General features: G+C 47.9%; 1 protein-coding gene across 4 annotated transcripts in view; it reads left to right on the top strand.

Moving 5' to 3' along the window:
- The window catches only part of LOC143958201 (mothers against decapentaplegic homolog 3), a 202745-nt gene that overhangs the window by 70763 nt on the left and 111767 nt on the right, over positions 1 to 20215 (top strand). The window contains exon 1 of one of the 4 annotated variants that reach the window (XM_077467669.1): positions 8562 to 8686. The exons of the other annotated variants lie outside the window; for them this stretch is intronic. Within the exon in view, the coding sequence (XP_077323795.1) occupies positions 8670 to 8686 (17 nt within the window). The 5' untranslated portion in view covers positions 8562 to 8669. Of the gene's footprint in view, positions 1 to 8561; positions 8687 to 20215 lie in introns of those variants that run through there. 4 annotated transcript variants of the gene reach the window in all.

The raw sequence follows: 20215 nt of genomic DNA, 5'->3' as shown, positions 1-20215 counted from the left end.
CATCTTCATCTTCTTTATCATCTTCACTGTTTTCTTCTTCTTCTTCATCATCTTCACTGTTTTCTTCTTCTTCTTCATCGTCTTCACTGTTTTGCTTCTTTGTCTACTTTATCGCCTTTACTGGCCCTTCTTCTTCATCTTCTTCACTGTTTTCTTCTTCTTCTTCATCATTTTCACTGTTTTCTTCTTCTTCTTCATCGTCTTCACTGTTTTGCTTCTTTGTCTACTTTATCGCCTTTACTGGCCCTTCTTCTTCATCATCTTCACTGTTTTCTTCTTCTTCTTCATCGTCTTCACTGTTTTGCTTCTTTGTCTACTTTATCGCCTTTACTGGCCCTTCTTCTTCATCTTCTTCACTGTTTTCTTCTTCTTCTTCTTCATCATCTTCACTGTTTTCTTCTTCTTCTTCATCGTCTTCACTGTTTTGCTTCTTTGTCTACTTTATCGCCTTTACTGGCCCTTCTTCTTCATCTTCTTCACTGTTTCTTCTTCTTCATCTTCTTCATCGTCTTCCTGATCTTACTGTTCGTAATCTTAGCCCTTGTACACACGGTCGGAGAATCCGTCGGAATGTGTCCTATCGGATCGTGTCGTCGGATAATCCGACTGTGTGTGGTATGCATCGGACTGATTCCGTCGGACCCAATTTTCCAACATGTTGGAAATATTTCCCCGACCAACTGGGCCGGTCGGACATACTCCGATCATGTGTAGAGAATTTTGATCGGACAAAGTGCCACGCATGCTCAGATCAAATTCCTACATCAAAGCTATTGGCTACTAGCCTGAATGTAGTCCCATCGTAACGAAATTACGTCATCACGTTCTGAAAGATCGGATTTTTCGTCAATTTAGTCCGACCGTGTGTATGCAACGGTTTCGGACAAGATCCGACGGACAAAATCCGACAGAGAAAATCCGACGGATTTGGTTGTCGAAATCTCCAACCGTGTGTACAGGGGCTTAGTCTTCTTCATCATTGTGGTCGTGGTCTTCTTCATCATCTTAATCTTCGTCTTCTTTTTTCTGCTTCGTTGTCTTCTTTCATTGTAAGTAAATAAGTAATTCCAAACAAAAGCAATGTGCCATCACTGAGTTTTTAATGTAGGAAGAGTGCAGCCTATCCAGCATCCACAGAAGGATACAGAATGTTTACAAAGAGGACACCATGGACAAGGGTCATCAGTGACAAGACATCGATCTACAAAAACATCCTGTAGGCTTCTGTGGATGTTGCACAGCCTGCACCCCTCCTTCACCAAGAACTCAAAAATGACACGTTGCTTCTACTTAGAATTCATTATTTACCGGCAATGAAGAAAAAGAGTTAATATAGAGTGGGGGTGGGAAACTCAATTTCCTCTTGGGCCGCTACAGCATTATGGTTCCCCTGAAAGAGCCGGTTGTATCCGTAATGCCCTGTACATACGATCTAACTTTCCGACAACAAAACCGTGAAATTTTTGTTTGAAGGTTGTTGTTGGGTCCAACTTGTCTTGCATACACACGGTCACACAAATGTTGGCCAACAATTACGAACCTAGTGACGTACACGACGTAAGGCAAGCCGATATAAAAGAAGTTCAATAGTCATGCACCACCCTTTGGACTCCTTCTGCTAATGTTGTGTTTGGTGAGCATTGATTCCGAGCATGCATGGACTTTCGTGCTACGGACTCGTGTACACGCGATCCGAAAGTCCGACAACAAAAATTTGTTGGCGGAAAATTTGAGAACCTGCGAGCCAACATTTTTTGGCGTAAAGTCCGTCAACAAATGTTCGATGGATCTTACCCGGTCGGGCTTTCCGCCAACAAGCTCACGTCCAGCATTTGTTGTCGGAAAATCCGATCGTGTGTACGGGGCATAAGACTATATAAATACACTTATCCAGGTTTTTTTTTCTCAGAGAATAGAGGCAGGAGAGCGCAACACCCCCCAAACATCAAGCCACATTGAATGGTGAGTGCGTGGCCAAATTACACTAACAGCAGGAGGATCTATAAATAAATAAATACCAGGAGTGTGTTATGTGCGAAGTTCAAGGGTGCGCTACATACGTAGCACAGAGTTCAGGGGTGCGCTACACACACGTAGCACAGGGTTCAAGGGTGCGCTACATACAGAGTGCAGGTTTGAGGAGTGCGCTACATACGGAGTGCAGGTTTGAGGAGTGTGCTACATACGGAGTGCAGGGTTGAGGAGTGTGCTACATACGGAGTGCAGGGTTGAGGAGTGCTACATACAGAGTGCAGGGTTGAGGAGTGTGCTACATACGGAGTGCAGGGTTGAGGAGTGTGCTACATACGGAGTGCAGGGTTGAGGAGTGCGCTACATACAGAGTGCAGGGTTGAGGAGTGCGCTACATACAGAGTGCAGGGTTGAGGAGTGCGCTACATACAGAGTGCAGGGTTGAGGAGTGCGCTACATACGGAGTGCAGGGTTGAGGAGTGTGCTACATACGGAGTGCAGGGTTGAGGAGTGCGCTACATACAGAGTGCAGGGTTGAGGAGTGCGCTACATACAGAGTGCAGGGTTGAGGAGTGCGCTACATACAGAGTGCAGGGTTGAGGAGTGCACTACATACGGAGTGCAGGGTTGAGGAGTGCGCTACATACGGAGTGCAGGGTTGAGGAGTGCGCTACATACAGAGTGCAGGGTTGAGGAGTGCGTTACATACAGAGTGCAGGGTTGAGGAGTGCGCTACATACGGAGTGCAGGGTTGAGGAGTGCGCTACATACGGAGTGCAGGGTTGAGGAGTGCGCTACATACGGAGTGCAGGGTTGAGGAGTGCGGTACATACAAAATGCAGGGTTGAGGAGTGCGCTACATACAGAGTGCAGGGTTGAGGAGTGTGCTACATACAGAGTGTAGGGTTGAGGAGTGCGTTACATACAGAGTGCAGGGTTGAGGAGTGCGCTACATACAGAGTGCAGGGTTGAGGAGTGCGCTACATACAGAGTGCAGGGTTGAGGAGTGCGCTACATACGGAGTGCAGGGTTGAGGAGTGCGGTACATACAAAATGCAGGGTTGAGGAGTGCGCTACATACAGAGTGCAGGGTTGAGGAGTGTGCTACATACAGAGTGTAGGGTTGAGGAGTGCGCTACATACAGAGTGCAGGGTTGAGGAGTGCGTTACATACAGAGTGCAGGGTTGAGGAGTGCGCTACATACAGAGTGCAGGGTTGAGGAGTGCGCTACATACGGAGTGCAGGGTTGAGGAGTGCGGTACATACAAAATGCAGGGTTGAGGAGTGCGCTACATACAGAGTGCAGGGTTGAGGCGTGTGCTACATAGAGAGATGAACCCTGCACTCTGTTTCACAGGCTGTCCACATCTCACTTCCACACCTCCTTGGCACCACTCTCCACCATCTCCCACCTGTGCACACATCTCCCTCCACATCCCTTATCTTCCCCACCAAAAAACTCACCTTCTTGGCCCGGCTCTAGTACCTTCCAGCAGTGTAAGTGGCTCTCTCTCTCACTTGCAGAGAGATCATTGTTCGGCATCTGTGCACCCAAACGGGGATCGCAATGCAGCTTACCACTTGATGCCCGATTGCACACTGCATTTGCACCCCCCATGTCCCCCCCCCCCCATGAGTGCAGTGCAGGCAGGGATCTGTGAGAGCCGCCGAGAGGAAAGCTGTCCTTGTAAACACAGAGGGCTTCCGTGTTTAAAAGTTACAGTGGGAAGTGGAGGAGCAGGAGGTGGAGGAACTGAGTTCCGCCGCGTTCCATTTGAAAAAAAGTACGATGAAATGGCATGGTGGGCTGGGTTCGGCCTTGCTTTGATACACATGCTATAAAGGAAGAGTTATGTCGCGTACACACGACCGGACTTTGCGGCAGACTAGGTCTGAAGGGATTCGTCCGTTGGACAATCCGATCGTGTGTGGGCCAGTCTGATCGCTTTTCGAAAAAAAAAAAAAACCCGACAGATCTAGAAATAGAACAAGTTTCAAATCTATCCAACGGACTCAATTCCGACGGGCTAAAATCGGGAAAGCCGCTCGTCTGTATGCTGGTCTGATGGACCAAATACGACGCAAGGAGCAGCTATTGGCTATTGAACGTCCTTGTTTAGTCCCGTTTACGTCATCGCGTTTAAAGCGAACGGACTTTTCGAACGGACTTAGTCCGGTCGTGTGTGGCCAAGTCCTTTCGGTACGGAAAGTCCGTCGGTAAGAGCGTCGGACCTAGTCTGCCGGAAAGTCCGGTGTGGTGTGTACGCGGCATTACTCTAACGACACGTGATATTTGAATGACTTGTGTAAGTTAAAAAAGTTATGTTGCCTTTTTTTTTTGCATTACTTTTTGTACAGCCCTCGTATAAACTTTTGCACAGCCATCCCTGGCATTCTATAGTTTTGGTAAGAGTTCAAACTCCACTTCACAAGAGTCATTAAAAAAAAAAAAAAAAAAAGCGTAACTTGGAGGTGATTCACCAGCAATAGATTCCATTTGTACTGAGTTCATATGCGATGATACAATTTTCTGGCACCGGATTAGTGATTGGGGCAGCAAAATGACTCTCAATGTTATTGTAACCTTAGGACTTGCATCATCGGGGCCAATTTTAAGACCACTTTAACGGATAAACTTTATGGCACACTCGCACCGCTTGCATTACTTTAATGTGTGTTGCTACACTGATTGTTATTGTTTTCATTATTATTATTGTTGGTATTCTGCTTTAACCATTGGAAGATTTACCCCTCTTCACGACCATTTTTTTTTTTTTGGGCTATGGCACTGCGTTACTTTAACTGACAGTTGCGCGGTCGTGCAACGCTGTACATAAATTAAATTGATGTCCCCCCGCCACACACAAATCGAGCTTTCTTTTGTCCGTATTTGATCACCTCTGCATTTTTTTTTTTTTTTTGCACTATAAACAGAAAAGACCGACAATTTAAAAAAGAAAAAAAGAAATAAATTTTTTTACTTTCTACTATAAAACATACAATAAAAATCGAATTTCTTCATCAATTTAGTCCAATAGGTATTCTGCTACATGTTTTTGGTTAAAAAAAAAAAAAAAAAAATCCCAATACGCGTATATTGATTTGATTTGCGCAAAAGTTTTATAGCTACAAATTATGGGATATATTTATTTTGCTAGTAATGTCGGCGATCGGCGACTTAGAGCGGGGCTGCGATATTGCGGCAGCCGTTCTGACACGAGACTAGTAACTAGTAATGCCCCGTACACACGAGCGGACTTTTCGACATCCAAACTCCGACGGACTGAGTCCGGCGGACTATCCGATCGTGTGTGGGCTGCAACGGACTTTAGCGAAGCTAAAGTCTGACGGACTTTAGAAATGAAGCATGCTTTAAATTTTCCCGACGGAACTCCGCCGGACCCGGTCCCCTTTGAAAAATCCGCTCGTGTGTGTGCTACTCCGACGGACTAAAACCGACGCTAGGGCAGCTATTGGCTACTGTCTAGGAACTTCCTACGTCGAATCCAGTCGTACGTCATCACGTTCGACTCCGTCGGAGTTTGGTGTGATGGTGTGTGGTCAAGTCCGTTCGGTCGAAAAGTCCGCCAGAACTCCGTCGGAACTCCGGCGGAACTCCGGCGGAACTCCTTTGGAGGTCTGTCAGACTTAATCCCTCTCGTGTGTACGGGGCATTACTGACACTTTTGACACTTTTGTGTGGGTACCAGTGACACCAATACAGTGATCAGTGCTAAAAAAATATACACTGTCACTGTACTAATGACACTGGCTGGGAAGGGGTTAAACATCTATGGGCGATCAAAGGGTCAAACGTGGGCCTAGCCAGTGTTTTACTGTACAGAGTGAGGTGCTTTTACTAGGGGAAGACATGGAATTTATTCTCTGCTTTGCAAGGACACATTCCATCCCTCCCCCCCCCCCCCCCCATCAATTAGAACAGCGATCTGATTTTTTTTACATAGGTAACTATGTAAAAAAAAGTTAAAAACCATAGGTAACAGTTCTAGTTCTGTCTCTCTCTCTAACTATCGGCAGGTGGCGATGGACATCGAGTCTGTGGTATCCGCCAATGGGCTCCCATTGTGTGTAGTCACAGCGGGAGCAAGCCGTCGGCGGCGCACACTTGCAGGATCTTGTATTATATGTGATCCTGCGCACAGCGGTCGCTAAGTGGTTAGGCAGCTCGGAGTTCTGTCTCTCTCTCCAGTGATCGGCAGGTTCTGGTGGACATCGAGTCCATGGTAGCCGCTAATCGGCTCCCATTGTGTGTAATTACTGCGGAAGCGAGCCGCTGGTGGGGCGCACTCGCTCCCTCTACCCGAGAGTGCAGGATCCTGTATTATACGGGATCCTGCAAAACAGTGCCCGCCCTGTATCAGGAAATCTGCTATAGGACGGTCGCTAAGTGGTTAGGCAGCTCGCAGTTCTGTCTCTCTCTCCAGTGATCGGCGGGTGCTGGTGGACATCGAGTCCATGGTAGCCACTAATCGGCTCCCATTGTGTGTAATTACTGCGGAAGCGAGCCGCTGGCGGCGTGCACTCGCTCCCTCTACCCGGGAGTGCAGGATCCTGTATTATACGGGATCCTGCAAAACAGTGCCCGCCCTGTATCAGGAAATCTGCTATAGGACGGTCGCTAAGTGGTTAGGCAGCTCGCAGTTCTGTCTCTCTCTCCAGTGATCGGCGGGTGCTGGTGGATATCGAGTCCATGGTAGCCACTAATCGGCTCCCATTGTGTGTAATTACTGCGGAAGCGAGCCGCTGGCGGGGCGCACTCGCTCCCTCTACCCGGGAGTGCAGGATCCTGTATTATACGGGATCCTGCAAAACAGTGCCCGCCCTGTATCAGGAAATCTGCTATAGGACGGTCGCTATGTGGTTAGGCAGCTCGCAGTTCTGTCTCTCTCTCCAGTGATCGGCGGGTGCTGGTGGACATCGAGTCCATGGTAGCCACTAATCGGCTCCCATTGTGTGTAATTACAGCGGAAGCGAGCCGCTGGCGGGGCGCACTCGCTCCCTCTACCCGAGAGTGCAGGATCCCGTATTATACGGGATCCTGAAAACAGCGGCCGCCCTGTATCAGGAAATCTGCTATAGGACGGTCGCTAAGTGGTTACAGTGGTGACATTCTCTTGCTCTGACCATATGAATTAAGTCACCTGCAAAGAAGTCCAAAAAATAGTAGTATAGGGGCGCTGGACACGGTGTGCTGGTTTGGGGATCTGAAAGCCATGCTCGTCTTCCCTGTCTTTCCCTAGGGCTTCCAGGACAGATCAGAGCGATTCTGATTGGTCAAAGTGTCCACATGCTGACGTTACCAATTGGAATCGTTCTGATCCATCTTGGGAATCCTAAGGTAGGACCGGGAAGAAGAGCACGGCTTTCAGATCCTCGGCTGTGTGGGCAGCTAATCACCCACAGAGGTAAGTGCAATGGCAGCCAAAGGGGTAGGGAGGGTGTAGGCCAGTCTTTTTTCAACCCTTTTACCTCAAAGGAACCCTTGCAATAATTTTCAGGTCTCAGGGAACCTCTGCTAAGATGGGTCTATTTAAAGCGGGAGTCCGCCGTTTTTTTTTTTTTTTTAAAGCCAGCAGCTACAAATACTGCAGCTGCTGACTTTTAAAATAATGACACTTACCCGCCCAGCACGCCCGCGATGTCGGCACCCAAAGCCGATCTCTCGATCGTCTCTCGGGAGCTGCCGCCGCCATCTTGGATATGGGAATCAGGAAGTGGAGCCTTTTGGCTTCATTTCCCGGTTCCCTACTGCGCATGCGCGAGTCGCGCTGCGCAATAAGGACGGTCCCCGCTGCCTCTGGGATCCGTGTGTTTCCCAGCAGGCAGCGGGGGACCTTCGGAAAGGGGCGTAGATTCTGCGGAAAGGGGCGTACCTTCTGCAGAATCTATGCCGGAAGTGGGTGCAGATACCTGTACTTTACAGGTACCTGCACCCCCCTCCCCCCTGAAAGGTGGCAATTGTGGCGCCAGAGGGGGGGAAGGGTTCCAATGAGCGGAAGGTCCACTTTAGGGTGGACCTCCACTTTAAGGTCATTGGGAAAATACCCCTTACATTGGTGGTGGTCAGTGGGGTGAATGCTCATCTTACAATGGTGGTCAGTATGCCACCCTAACAGTCATGCCTCTGGCTCTGCCAAAGTGGTGTTGAACCTGGAACTGTGCAGGCATCACCACATGGATCATCATCACATGGAAGGTCACTTAGCCACAGCTCAAGGAACCCCTAACCACTTCTGGAGGAACCCTAGGGTTCCACGGAACCCTGGTTGAGAATGGTTGGTGTAGGCCTGTTGGGTGAACTTGCACTTTAAATCTGATCCTGGTGGCATTCTGGATGTGCTCCCTATGGGTTCTATCACCCTTGACAGGCAGCGGTTTAGGAAATTTGTTCCCCCCGTGCCTGTGTATGAGGAGCAGCACAGCGAAAGGACGGTATCTTTGCTGTGTGAATAGAAACTTTGTTTTTCCAGTCGTAGGAATGCAGGGGCATGCCTGCTCTGGGTGTAGGTGGATGTTTGGTTTGTGGTCGGCTCTCGGAGGTAGTAGTGCCCTCAAAATTTGCATTTCTTTGAACAACAGCTGCTTTCATACCCTTGTGATAAATGTTAGTCAGCTGAGCCGGAAACAGCTTGTGTTTTTCTGTAGATGTAGGAATGGTCCTTCCTTTGATGTGTACATGTTGCCCCTATTCAGGTAATTATTATTATTATTATTATTATTATTATTATATTATTATTCAGGATTTATATAGTGCCAACAGTTTACGCAGAGCTTTACAATATAAAGGGAGACAGAACAGTTGCAATACAATAAAATACAAGAGAGTTAAGAACGCACTGCCCAGAGGAGCTTACAATCTAAAAGGGTGGGGAAGGTGGTACAAAAGGTAATGCAGCAAATCCACCGATGATTGCTAGAGCCTTGATGTCTCCGTGAAGTGAACCTTTCCCCAGGTTGTGGACCTGCTGTGGCATTTTGCCAGACCATTCACATTTTTTTTAGAAACGTCCCGGTGTTCAAGGGGTAAAAGAGGTCACAGCTGCTGCTCGCCAGATTGCTGTTATGGGGCTCTGAAGGTGCAGTATGCGTCATGGGGCCCTTTATGTTGCTGGTCAGTAGGGTTGAGCTCAGAGTCCGAACCCGCCTGAGCTTTCCGGCCAGGAAGTTGTCAAAGAGGACAGCCGATGGTAGGTGTCGGAGGCAACTACACGTACACAAGGAGCGTGTATGGGTGCAGCTTCAGGGGAAGGGAATTCCTCCACCACCTATGATTGGCTGTCCGCTGGCCTGGACAGCTTCCAAGCGGGATAGCTCAGGTGGGTTTGGACTTATCCCTCAGCAGGGGGGTGGGGGGGGGGGAGATGGTTGCAGGTTAATAGTAGAAAAAATAGCTGGCAATACTGGTTAGTGAATAGAAAAAAAATGCCAATTGTTCATGGTCAGAGAGAGAAAAAGATACCCAATATCGGTGGAGAGGAAAAATGCTTGGCGTTGGTGATTAATGGGAGGAAGAAAATTGGTGGTCATTAGAAAGAATAATATACTTGGGCATCACTGAGAGATAAAATGCCCCTGTTGGAACGAAGAGGGGTCATTAGTGTTCGTTGGTGAAAGTGGGGGCATCGGTGCTCAGTGGGGAGAAGGGGGGGGGCTTGGCACTCATTGGGGGGAAAAGGGGGCGCTTGGGACTGAGTCTGTGGTGGGAAAGGGAGCCCACTGGTACTCTGTAAAGGGAAATGAAGGGTAAAGGTGGTCTGTGAGGAAAGAAGGGCACTGGTGCTATGTGAAGGTGAGGGGGGGGAAGCACTGGTGCTCTGTGAGGGCAGAGGGGGAGTACTGATGCTCTATGAAGTGGGGGGGGGGGCACTGATACTCTCTGTATGGAGAGGGGGCACTCTTGCTTGGTGAAGATAAGGTGGTAGACACCGGTGTTAATAGGGGTCACTGGTGTTCAGTGGACTCCTTACCTATACAGACTCTACGTTCTGAGATGTTGCCTCCCTTACATGGAACTATAGTGCTCACCACCTATGATTGGCTGTCCACTGGTTTTGACAGCTTCCAAGAGGGATAGCTCAGGTGGGTTTGGACTCATCCCTCATCAGGGGGAAAAGATGGCCATTGCCTGTGGTTAACAGTAGGAAAAAATGGCTGGCAATACTGGTTAGTGAATAGAAAATAAAAATGCCCAGTGTTCATGGTCAGAGAGAGAAAAAATACCCGGTATCTGTGGTGAGGAAAAATGCTTGGCGTTAAGGATTAATGGGAAGAAAAAAATGCCCAAAATTGGTAGTCAGTAGAAAGAGTAAAATACTTGGGCGTCAACGAGAGATAAAATGCCCCTGTCGGAATGAAGAGGAGTCATTAGTGCTCGTTGGTGAAAGTGGGGGCATCGCTGGTCAGTGGGGAGAGAGGGGGAGTTGCCACTCATGGAGAGGAAAAAGGGGGCGTTTGGGAGTCTGTGGTGGGAAAGGGAGCCCACTGGTACAGGGCAGAGGGGGGGTACTGATGCTCTGTGATGGAGGGGCACTGATACTCTCTGTATGGAGAGGGGGCACTCTTGCTTGGTGAAGTTGGGGTGGGGAACATTGGTGTTAATGGGGGTCACTGGTATTCAGTGGACTCCTTACCTATAAAGACTCTACGTCCTGAGATGTTGCCTCCCTTTCCTGGAACTTTAGTGATCATGTCAGCTGGGAGATCACTTGGCCCCATCAGAGCAGTAAAGAAGCCAAAGTTGGGTGCAGGAATGAGCGTTCCTTCACCCGGGCCAGAAGCAGGACCACAGCCTGGACCCGCGGGATGCCCGGACTTTGTCAATCCTTGGCCAGTCCAACTGAATCCAGGACTGTAGGGTGGGATGTGATAGGTTAATTCCCACCATAGAATCTGAAACTTTTTGGAGCGTGTCGATAGTCAAAGCACAGTGTTCTAGTTTGTGGGGGGACAACTTGGCGTTATGCTTTCTCCTTGATAGCAAATCATAACAGGTCTTTTCTTCAGGCGTGTTGGCAGAAGCCGCCCGGAGTTATTGCTCAGTGCTTAGATCATTGTATGAACCGAAATATTTTGATTATGAATGCAGAGACTTGGGGGGGGGGGGGCTTGTAGCTGGTAATAATATAACTTGATATGTGGTGTGCTTAAGTGATTGCATGGCACGCATGGAGTGCACTCAACGTCCTCCCATGTAAGACAATACCCCGGAGTTATTTGGTCGCTTTCATGACTAATATCACCTGCTATTAACAACACCCCGATGGGCAGACCTCTGCTTGCAGGCATTTCACACAAAAGAACTACTACATTACAACCCCATCCTAATGAGACAGGTGATGTCATTTCCCTGAGGTTTTCTGGAATTAATTCCATTTTCTGTGTAGACATAAACGTATTATGGCAGCCAAAAGAGAGTATTTGGGGGAAAGTTGCTGCGGGAATCATTTTAGTTATAGGAGTGAGGTTACTGTAGGCCTCCGGAGGGGGAAACGGCAGTAAACTGAGACCTCATCAGTCAGTGCCGGGAGCGCGGAGATCCATGAGATGACAGCTAGTCTCAGCTATTATACAACGCATACATTTAAGAAAGTAAGGCTAGAAAATAGAGCAGGAGCATTGAATTAAAATTCAAGGAGACCCGGTCAGTAAAATGTTCTTCCTGTAGAGGTCTAAATCTCATTAAAAAATAAGCGATGTACAAATTCCTAAGTATTGCAGTAACGTTTGTCAATTTTCAGAGCGTCCCCTTACATTGGGTGTCCCCTTTAGAGTGCTCCCCTTACATTTGGTGACTTCAGCAGAGTGTCCCATTACATCGGGCGTCCCCATCAAAGTGGCCCCTTACATCAAGTTTCCCCATCAGAGTTCCCCTTACATCAGTTGTTCCTATCAAAGTGCTCCTCTTACATCAAGTATCCCCATCAGAGTGCCCCCTTATATCAGTTATCCAATCAAAGTGCTCCTCTTACATCAAGTATCCCCATCAGAGTGCCCCCTTACATCAGTTGTCCCCATCAAAGTGCTCCTCTTACATCAAGTTTCCCCATCAGAGTTCCCCTTACATCAGTTGTTCCTATCAAAGTGCTCCTCTTACATCAAGTATCCCCATCAGAGTGCCCCCTTATATCAGTTATCCAATCAAAGTGCTCCTCTTACATCAAGTATCCCCATCAGAGTGCCCCCTTACATCAGTTGTCCCCATCAAAGTGCTCCTCTTACATCAAGTTTCCCCATCAGAGTTCCCCTTACATCAGTTGTTCCTATCAAAGTGCTCCTCTTACATCAAGTATCCCCATCAGAGTGCCCCCTTATATCAGTTATCCAATCAAAGTGCTCCTCTTACATCAAGTATCCCCATCAGAGTGCCCCCTTACATCAGTTGTCCCCATCAAAGTGCTCCTCTTACATCAAGTTTCCCCATCAGAGTTCCCCTTACATCAGTTGTTCCTATCAAAGTGCTCCTCTTACATCAAGTATCCCCATCAGAGTGCCCCCTTATATCAGTTGTCCCATCAATGTTCTCCTCTTACATCAATTATCCCCATCAGAGTTGCCCCCTTACATCAGTTGTCCCATCAAAGTGTTCCTCTTACATCAAGTTTCCTCATCAAGGTGCCCATTACATCAGTTGTCCCTATCAAAGTGCTCCTCTTACATCAAGTATCCCCATCAGAGTGCCCCCTTACATCAATTGTCCCCATCAAAGTGCTCCTCTTACAACAAGTTTCCCCATCAGAGTTCCCCTTACATAAGTTGTCCCCATCAAAGTGCTCCTCTTACATCAAGTATCCCCATCAGAGTGCCCCCTTATATCAGTTCTCCTATCAAAGTGCTCCTCTTACATCAAGTTTCCCCATCAGAGTGCCCCCTTACATCAGTTGTCCCATCAATGTGCTCCTCTTACATCAATTTTCCCCATCAAGGTGCCCTTTACATCAGTTGTCCCTATAAAAGTGCTCCTCTTACATCAAGTATCCCCATCAGAGTTGCCCCCTTACATCAGTTGTCCCATCAAAGTGCTCCTCTTACATCAAGTTTCCCCATCAGAGTTCCCCTTACATCAGTTGTTCCTATGAAAGTGCTCCTCTTACATCAAGTATCCCCATCAGAGTGCCCCCTTATATCAGTTATCCCATCAATGTTCTCCTCTTACATCAATTATTCCCATCAGAGTTGCCCCCTTACATCAGTTGTCCCATCAAAGTGCTCCTCTTACATCAAGTTTCCCCATCAGAGTGCCCCTTACATCAGTTGTCCCTATCAAAGTTCTCCTCTTACATCAAATATCCCCATCAGAGTGCCCCCTTACATTAGTTGTCCCCATCAAAGTGCTCCCCTTACATCAAGTATTCCCATCAGAGTGCTCCTCTTACATCGGGTGTTCCCATCAAAGTGGTTCCTTACATCGGGTGTCCCGATCAAAGTGCTCCACTTACATCAGGTGCCCCCAGCAGAGTAGCCCCTTACATCGGGTGTCCCCAGAAAAGTTCCCCTTACATTAGGTGTCCCCATGAAAGTGCTCCCCTTTAATCAGGTGTCCTCATTGGAGTACCTCCTTACATCAGGCGTTACCAGAAAAGTGGTCCCTTACATCCGGTGTCCCCATCAGAGTGCCCCCTTTGAGTCTCCCGTTTAGAGTGCCCCCTTACATCGGGTGTCCTCATCACAGCGGCCTCTTACATCAAGTGTCCCTATCAAAGTGCTCCTCTTACATTAGGTGTCCCCAGCAGAGTGGCCCCTTAAATCCGGTGTCCCCATCAGAGTGCCCCTTTTGAGTGCCCCCTTTAGAGTGCCCCCTTACGTCGGTTGTGTCCTCATCACAGTGGCCCCTTACATCACGTGTCCCCAGCAGAGTACCCCCTTACATAAGGTGTCCGCATGAAAGTGCCCTATTATATCAGATTCAGGTGTCTGCAGGTTTTGAAATCAGGGGCTCCGGGGATGCATCAGAGCGATTCTTATTGGTCAGCACCGGCACAGAGAATCACTCTGATCCGTCCCAGTATCCGTAAAGAAAGAAGAGCTAAGAAGAGCGGGAATTTCAAATTTCTGGACTGCTACATCAGCTGCATGGGCACCTGGCAGCTCATCACCCACAGACAGCGGGCATTGGGGGTGGGTGGGGGTATGATGTTGATGTTTTAATAATAATAGGTGAACTAAGGATAATTTCACTTTAAAAATATAAAAAAAATTGTATTTCTTTCTTTCTTTTTTTTTTTGAGTCTGTAAAGCATTGCACCGCGATCAGCAGATGGTGGGTGTAAAGTCATGCTCCTGCATTGTCAGTGTAGCTGTCTGCCCCATACCTCCGATACAGGCAGGCAGTCACTGAACGACAGGAAGCATGAATGAACTTTCCGCTGCTTTCCTGGGCTCTGCCGTCCAACCACGAGGCCCAAGCTAGCTGCCATAACCCCGGTATCCTCTTCTTCAGTGAGCGGTCCGGTTCAAGATAAAAGTGGTCTCTGCGGAGGATTCACTTGATCACTTTTATCAGCGGCGGGAGAGGCCCCCTCGCCATGCTCTGGAGCCCTCCACCGCTTACCAGATCCGTCGGTAGCGGCGGAGGCGATCGGGTCCGCTCTCCTTGGTATGGAGAGGAGGGAGGGGAAGATGGCCCCCCCCACCCGTCTCTATATCTTTGCAGGGCGGAAGCGACGTCAAAACGTCACCTCCGCCCAGTGAGCGGTCCGGTTCAAGATAAAAGTGGTCTCTGCGGCGGATTCACTTGATCACTTTTATCGGCGGCGGGAGAGGCCCCCTCGCCATGCTCTGGAGCCCTCCACCGCTTACCAGATCCGTCGGTAGCGGCGGAGGCGATCGGGTCCGCTCTCCTTGGTATGGAGAGGAGGGAGGGGAAGATGGCCCCCCACCCGTCTCTATATCTTTGCAGGGCGGAAGCGACGTCAAAACGTCACCTCCGCCCATAGGTCTTAAAGGGCCATTTTGTTTTTTTTTTGTTTTTTAAATGACAAATTTTTTTTTATATTTTTTTATTGCATTTTAGTGTAAATATGAGATGTGAGGTCTATTTGACACCAGATCTCATATTTAAAGCGGGAGTCCGCCGGGAGTTCTCCCGTTTTTTTTTTTTTTTTTAAAGCCAGCAGCTACAAATACTGCAGCTGCTGACTTTTAAAATAAGGACACTTACCCGCCCAGCGCGCCCGCGATGTCGGCACCCGAAGCCGATCTCTCGATCGTCTCTCGGGTGCTGCCGCCGCCATCTTGGGTATGGGAATCAGGAAGTGGAGCCTTTCGGCTTCATTTCCTGGTTCCCTACTGCGCATGCGCGAGTCGCGCTGCGCAATAAGGATGGACCCCGCTGCCTCTGGGATCCGTGTGTTTCCCAGCAGGCAGCGGGGGACTTTCGGAAAGGGGCGTAGATTCTGCAGAATCTACGCCCCTTTCCGCAGATAGCTATGCCGGAAGTGGGTGCAGATACCTGTACTGTACAGGTACCTGCACCCCCCCTCCCCCCTGAAAGGTGCCAATTGTGGTGCCGGAGGGGGGGAGGATTCCAATGAGCGGAAGGTCCACTTTAGGGTGGACCTCCGCTTTAAGAGGTCCTGTCATGCTTTTTTCTATTGCAAGGGATGTTTACAAGGTAAAATAAATGTAAAAAAAATTTTTTTAAACGTGCCCGGTCGCGCCGAGCTCGCGTGCAGAAGCGAACGCATACGTGAGTAGCACCCGCATATGAAAACGGTATTCAAACCACACATGCGAGGTATCGCCACGATCGATAGAGCAAGAGCAATAATTCTAGCCCTAGGCCTCCTCTGTAACTTAAAAACACGCAACCTGTAGAATTTTTTAAACATCTCCTATGGAGATTTTTAAGGGTAAAAGTTTGTCGCCATTCCACGAGCGGGCGCAATTTTGAAGCGTGACATGTTGGGTATCGATTTACTCGACGTAACATTATCTTTCACAATATGAAAAAAAAAAATTGTCGTCTTATTTTTTAATAGAAAAAAAGTGTCTTTTTTCCCAAAAAAAGTGCGCTTGTAAGACCGCTGCGCAAATACGGTGTGACAGAAAGTATTGCAACGGCCGCTATTTTATTCTCTAGGCTGTTAGAAAAACAAAATGTATAATGTTTGGGGGTTCTAAGTAATTTTCTAGCAAAAAAAACAAAACTGTTTTTAACTTGTAAACAACAAATCTCAGAAAGAGGCTCGGTCCTTAAGTGGTTAAAGCGTGACATGCTATTTACTCGGTGCAACATCATCTTTCACATTGTACAAAAAAAATTGGGCTAACTTTACTGTTTTCTTTTAATTTGTGAAAGTGTATTTTTCCCCCAAAAAATTGCGTTTGAAAGACTGCTGAGCAAATACCGTGTGATAAAATATTGCAACAATTGCCATTTTATTCTCTAGGGTCTCTCCTAAAACATTATATATATAAATATATATATATATATATATATATATATATATATATATAATGTTTGGGGATTTTAAGTAATTTTCTAGCAAAAAATACGTATTTTAACTTGTAAGCAACAAATGTCAGAAAAAGGCTTAGGCAGGAAGGGGGGAAATATGAATGTAACATGTTCACAAAGGTGAACTTATCCTTTTACCACTTCCCGCCCACGCTATAGCTGAAAGATGGCTACAGTGCGGGCTTACAAAGATGTCCTTCCGTGATCGCACTGCCCTTGCGCACACCCTGTGGCACGCAGGTGGCGTGCTCTGTGATCGCCGAGTCCTTGGTACTCGGCTAATCACAGATCCTGGTAGAGGGCCAATCGCAGTGCCCCCTTTACCACGTGATCAGGTGTCAGCCAATGGCAGCTGATCACAGGATGTAAACACAAGCTGGTTATCGGCTTTTCTTACCTCACGCTGACAGAAGAAAGCCAATGACCGACTTCTGTTACAGGAACATCGGTCCCAACAGTGACCATCAGTGGCTCATCGTCAGTCACCTATCAGTGCCACCTATCTATGCAGCATCATCAGTGCCCACCAGTACCACCTATCAGTGTCCATCAGTGCCACCTATCTATGCAGCATCATCAGTGCCCACCAGTGCCACCTATCAGTGCCCATCAGTGGCACATCATCAGTCACTTATCAGTGCCACCTACTAGTGCCCATCAGTGCCACCTATTTATGCCGCATCATCAGTGCCACACATCAGTGCCACCTATCTATGCAGCATCATCAGTGCCACCTATCAGTGCCCATCAGTGCCACCTATCTATGCAGCATCATGAGTGCCACCTATCAGTGCCAATTAGTGCCCATCAGTGCTGCCAATCATCAGTCACCTATCAGTGCCACCTACTAGTGCCCATCAGTGCCACCTATCTATGCAGCATCATCAGTGCCACCTATCAGTGCCCATCAGTGCTGCCAATCAGTGCCCATCAGTGGCACATCATCAGTCACCTATCAGTGCCACCTATCTATGCAGCATCATCAGTGCCCACCAGTGCCCATCAGTGCAGCCTCATCAGCGCACATCAGTGAAGGAAGAAAATTACCTGTTTGTAAAATTTTATAACAACTATGAAAAATTTATTTTAATTTTTTTAATTTTTCAGTCTTTTTTTTTGTTTGTTTAGCAAAAAATAAAACCCCCAGTGGTAATTAAATAACACAAAAAAAAAGCTCTATTTGTGTGAAAAAAAATGATAAAAGCGTCATATGGTTGCAGTGTTGCATGACCGCGCAATTGTCATTCAAATCGTGACAGCGCTAAAAGTTGGCCTGGGGCAGGAAGGCAGGGTGAAATTCCCCGGTACTGAAGTGGTTAAGCCTGCACTAAAATACAATAGACATAATACATTCTCTGCTGGCCAGTTATACTCTATACAGGGGTAGGTTGCCCTGTTGCTCCCATAGCAGCTAAAGCCGGGGGGGGTCACCTGGAGGTTATCCTTCACATGTCCTTCGCATGATTGTGAAATAGTCGGTGCTGATGACATGACACGAGCCTTACATGTATAGAGTCTGAGACCCCAGCATGGCTGGGTTTGAACCTCGCTCCCTCCGCGCGGCTGATGTAACAGCGTGTAAGTCTTGTGCTCCCGTGGCCTTGTGCTCCCGTGGCCTTGTGCGAGCGTTCCAGTGCGGGAAGAATACACGGCCGGGGTCATTATCAGCGTACAAAACTCTCCGCAGACAGGAGCCCTGACAGTCTCACATTGACAAGAACGCTGTCTGACATTTGTCCTGACTTGGCAAGTGCTGAAGAGTGCCGAGCCCCGCCGAACGGCGCGACTACAAATTCCATCCACGATCAGGACCATGGGGGGGGATTCAATTTAAATCAAGTCAATTTTAAATAACGATTTAAATCGGCAGTAAAAAAGGCTTGATTTAAATCACCTCGATTTCATAATTACTGAGCTGTCACCAACAGTCATATATTGCCAATTAGGAGCTGGTATGATGGGTGACCGATGGAGCATGGTGTCAGAGTCTGTAGTTCCCTCCGCCCTTAAAGAGGAAGTAAAGCCTTTATAAAAATAAAAATAGACCCTGCAAGGCAAAGGCATAATGAGCTAGTAAGCATAGCATGCCCGCTCATTATGAATAACTTAACTCAGATGGAAGCCCCCGAAGCCATCCTCGTCGTCCTCCTCCGATGCCCCCATGGTACCCGGAGTGACTTCCCGGGTATCGCGGCTCCGAGGCTGTGACTGGCCGGGGCCATGATTACGTCACTCCCATGCGCCCCATGCACCACCCCATTCGGGAGCCGCCACTAACGGCATTAATGGCGTTAGCAGCGGCATGCTTAGAGCGGCATGCTTAGAGCGGCATGCTTAGTGCGCCTGCGTGCCGCTGTCTACGGCGCATGCGCCTTAGACAGCGGCGCCTGTCATTTGCAAATATCTCCCAAACCCTGTAGGTCTAGGAGATTTTTCTTGGACCTACAGGTAAGCCTTAATCTAGGCTCACCTGTAGGTCAAAGTGGTCTGTAAGGGTTTACAACCACTTTAACCCCTTTATGCCGGCCACGTTGGCTTTATAAAGGCCGACTCCACCATTCTGAGCATGCTTCTGGTTATGTTTCAATGATTTTTATTAAAGTTTTTCATAGAACCATTAACAAAGATCTCGACATTTCTTTGAGCATTGCACAGTGGCCATTACATTTCATACGTACAAAATGCACATGGAATCCGCCTCATGTGTTCACAAGAGGAGTTACCATTTTGCTGTAGACTGTATATTATCTTTTATTTTTATTTTTTTATTTTCTTCCCCCACATTTATGGTATCCTTATGGTAACATCTCCTACTGTGGTTCTTCCACCGTACCCATCTTATCATAGCCTACGACCAAGTGCAGGCTCTATCTTATGGTTCTGGGAGTACTGCCCATCCGCCTGGAAACACCAGCTCCTCCTCCCATCATTGGGGGAGTCTGGCCTCCAGGTTCTCGGGGAGGCCCCCTCCGGACCTCATCAAATCCATGTCTTGTCGAGAGAAGGGAGGGAGTAGATCATAGAAGAGAGGAAAGGGGGGGGGGATCAGAGTTAGTGGAGGTAGAGTTGGGAAAAAGAGTTTAGGGGGGGGGGGGCTCCACTCTCTGTATGTCATTCATGAAGGGTCCTGGTTTGTGATTGTCCGACGGATCGTTTGTCAAATAACTAATCCATGGATCCCAAACTTTATTAAACTGTTTTATTTTATCCTGCACCATTTCTGTAATGCCGCGTACACACAATCGGAATTTCGGCCAGCAAAAGACCGATAAGAGCTTTTCATCGGAAAATGCCCCCCGTGTGTATGCTCCGTCGGAATTTAGCTGGCCGAATTCCCGCCAGCAACAATTTGAGAGCATGTTCTCAATTTTCCTGAAGGAAAAACTTTCTATCGTAAATTCCGATCGTGTGTATGCAATTCCGACACGCAAAAACTCACACAGACTCAGATTGAACTACGAGATGGAAGCTATTGGCTACTGGGTATTGAACTTCCTTTTTCTAGTCCCGTTGTACGTCACCGCGTTCTTGGCGGTTGGAATTTGGTGTGACTGTGTGTATGCAAGACAGCTTTAGAGAAATCCCGTCGGAATTCCGTCGGGAAAACCATTCGAGTTTTTTTCCCCGACCAAAAGTCTGATCGTGTGTACGCGGCATTAGTCTTTCATTTAACATAAGCCATGGCATTTTGTGTTTGAGTTGGTCAAATGGTAGGGCTGCAGACCTCCAGTTTCTGGCTATCATGATTTTAGCTGATATGAATATGA

This window comes from Lithobates pipiens, unplaced genomic scaffold, assembly GCF_037356315.1.
Source record: "Lithobates pipiens isolate NorthernLeopardFrog02 unplaced genomic scaffold, aLitPip1_a1.2 Scaffold_6, whole genome shotgun sequence".
In the NCBI taxonomy this organism is placed as follows: domain Eukaryota; kingdom Metazoa; phylum Chordata; class Amphibia; order Anura; family Ranidae; genus Lithobates; species Lithobates pipiens.
This window is presented reverse-complemented; position numbering and strand designations above follow the sequence as displayed.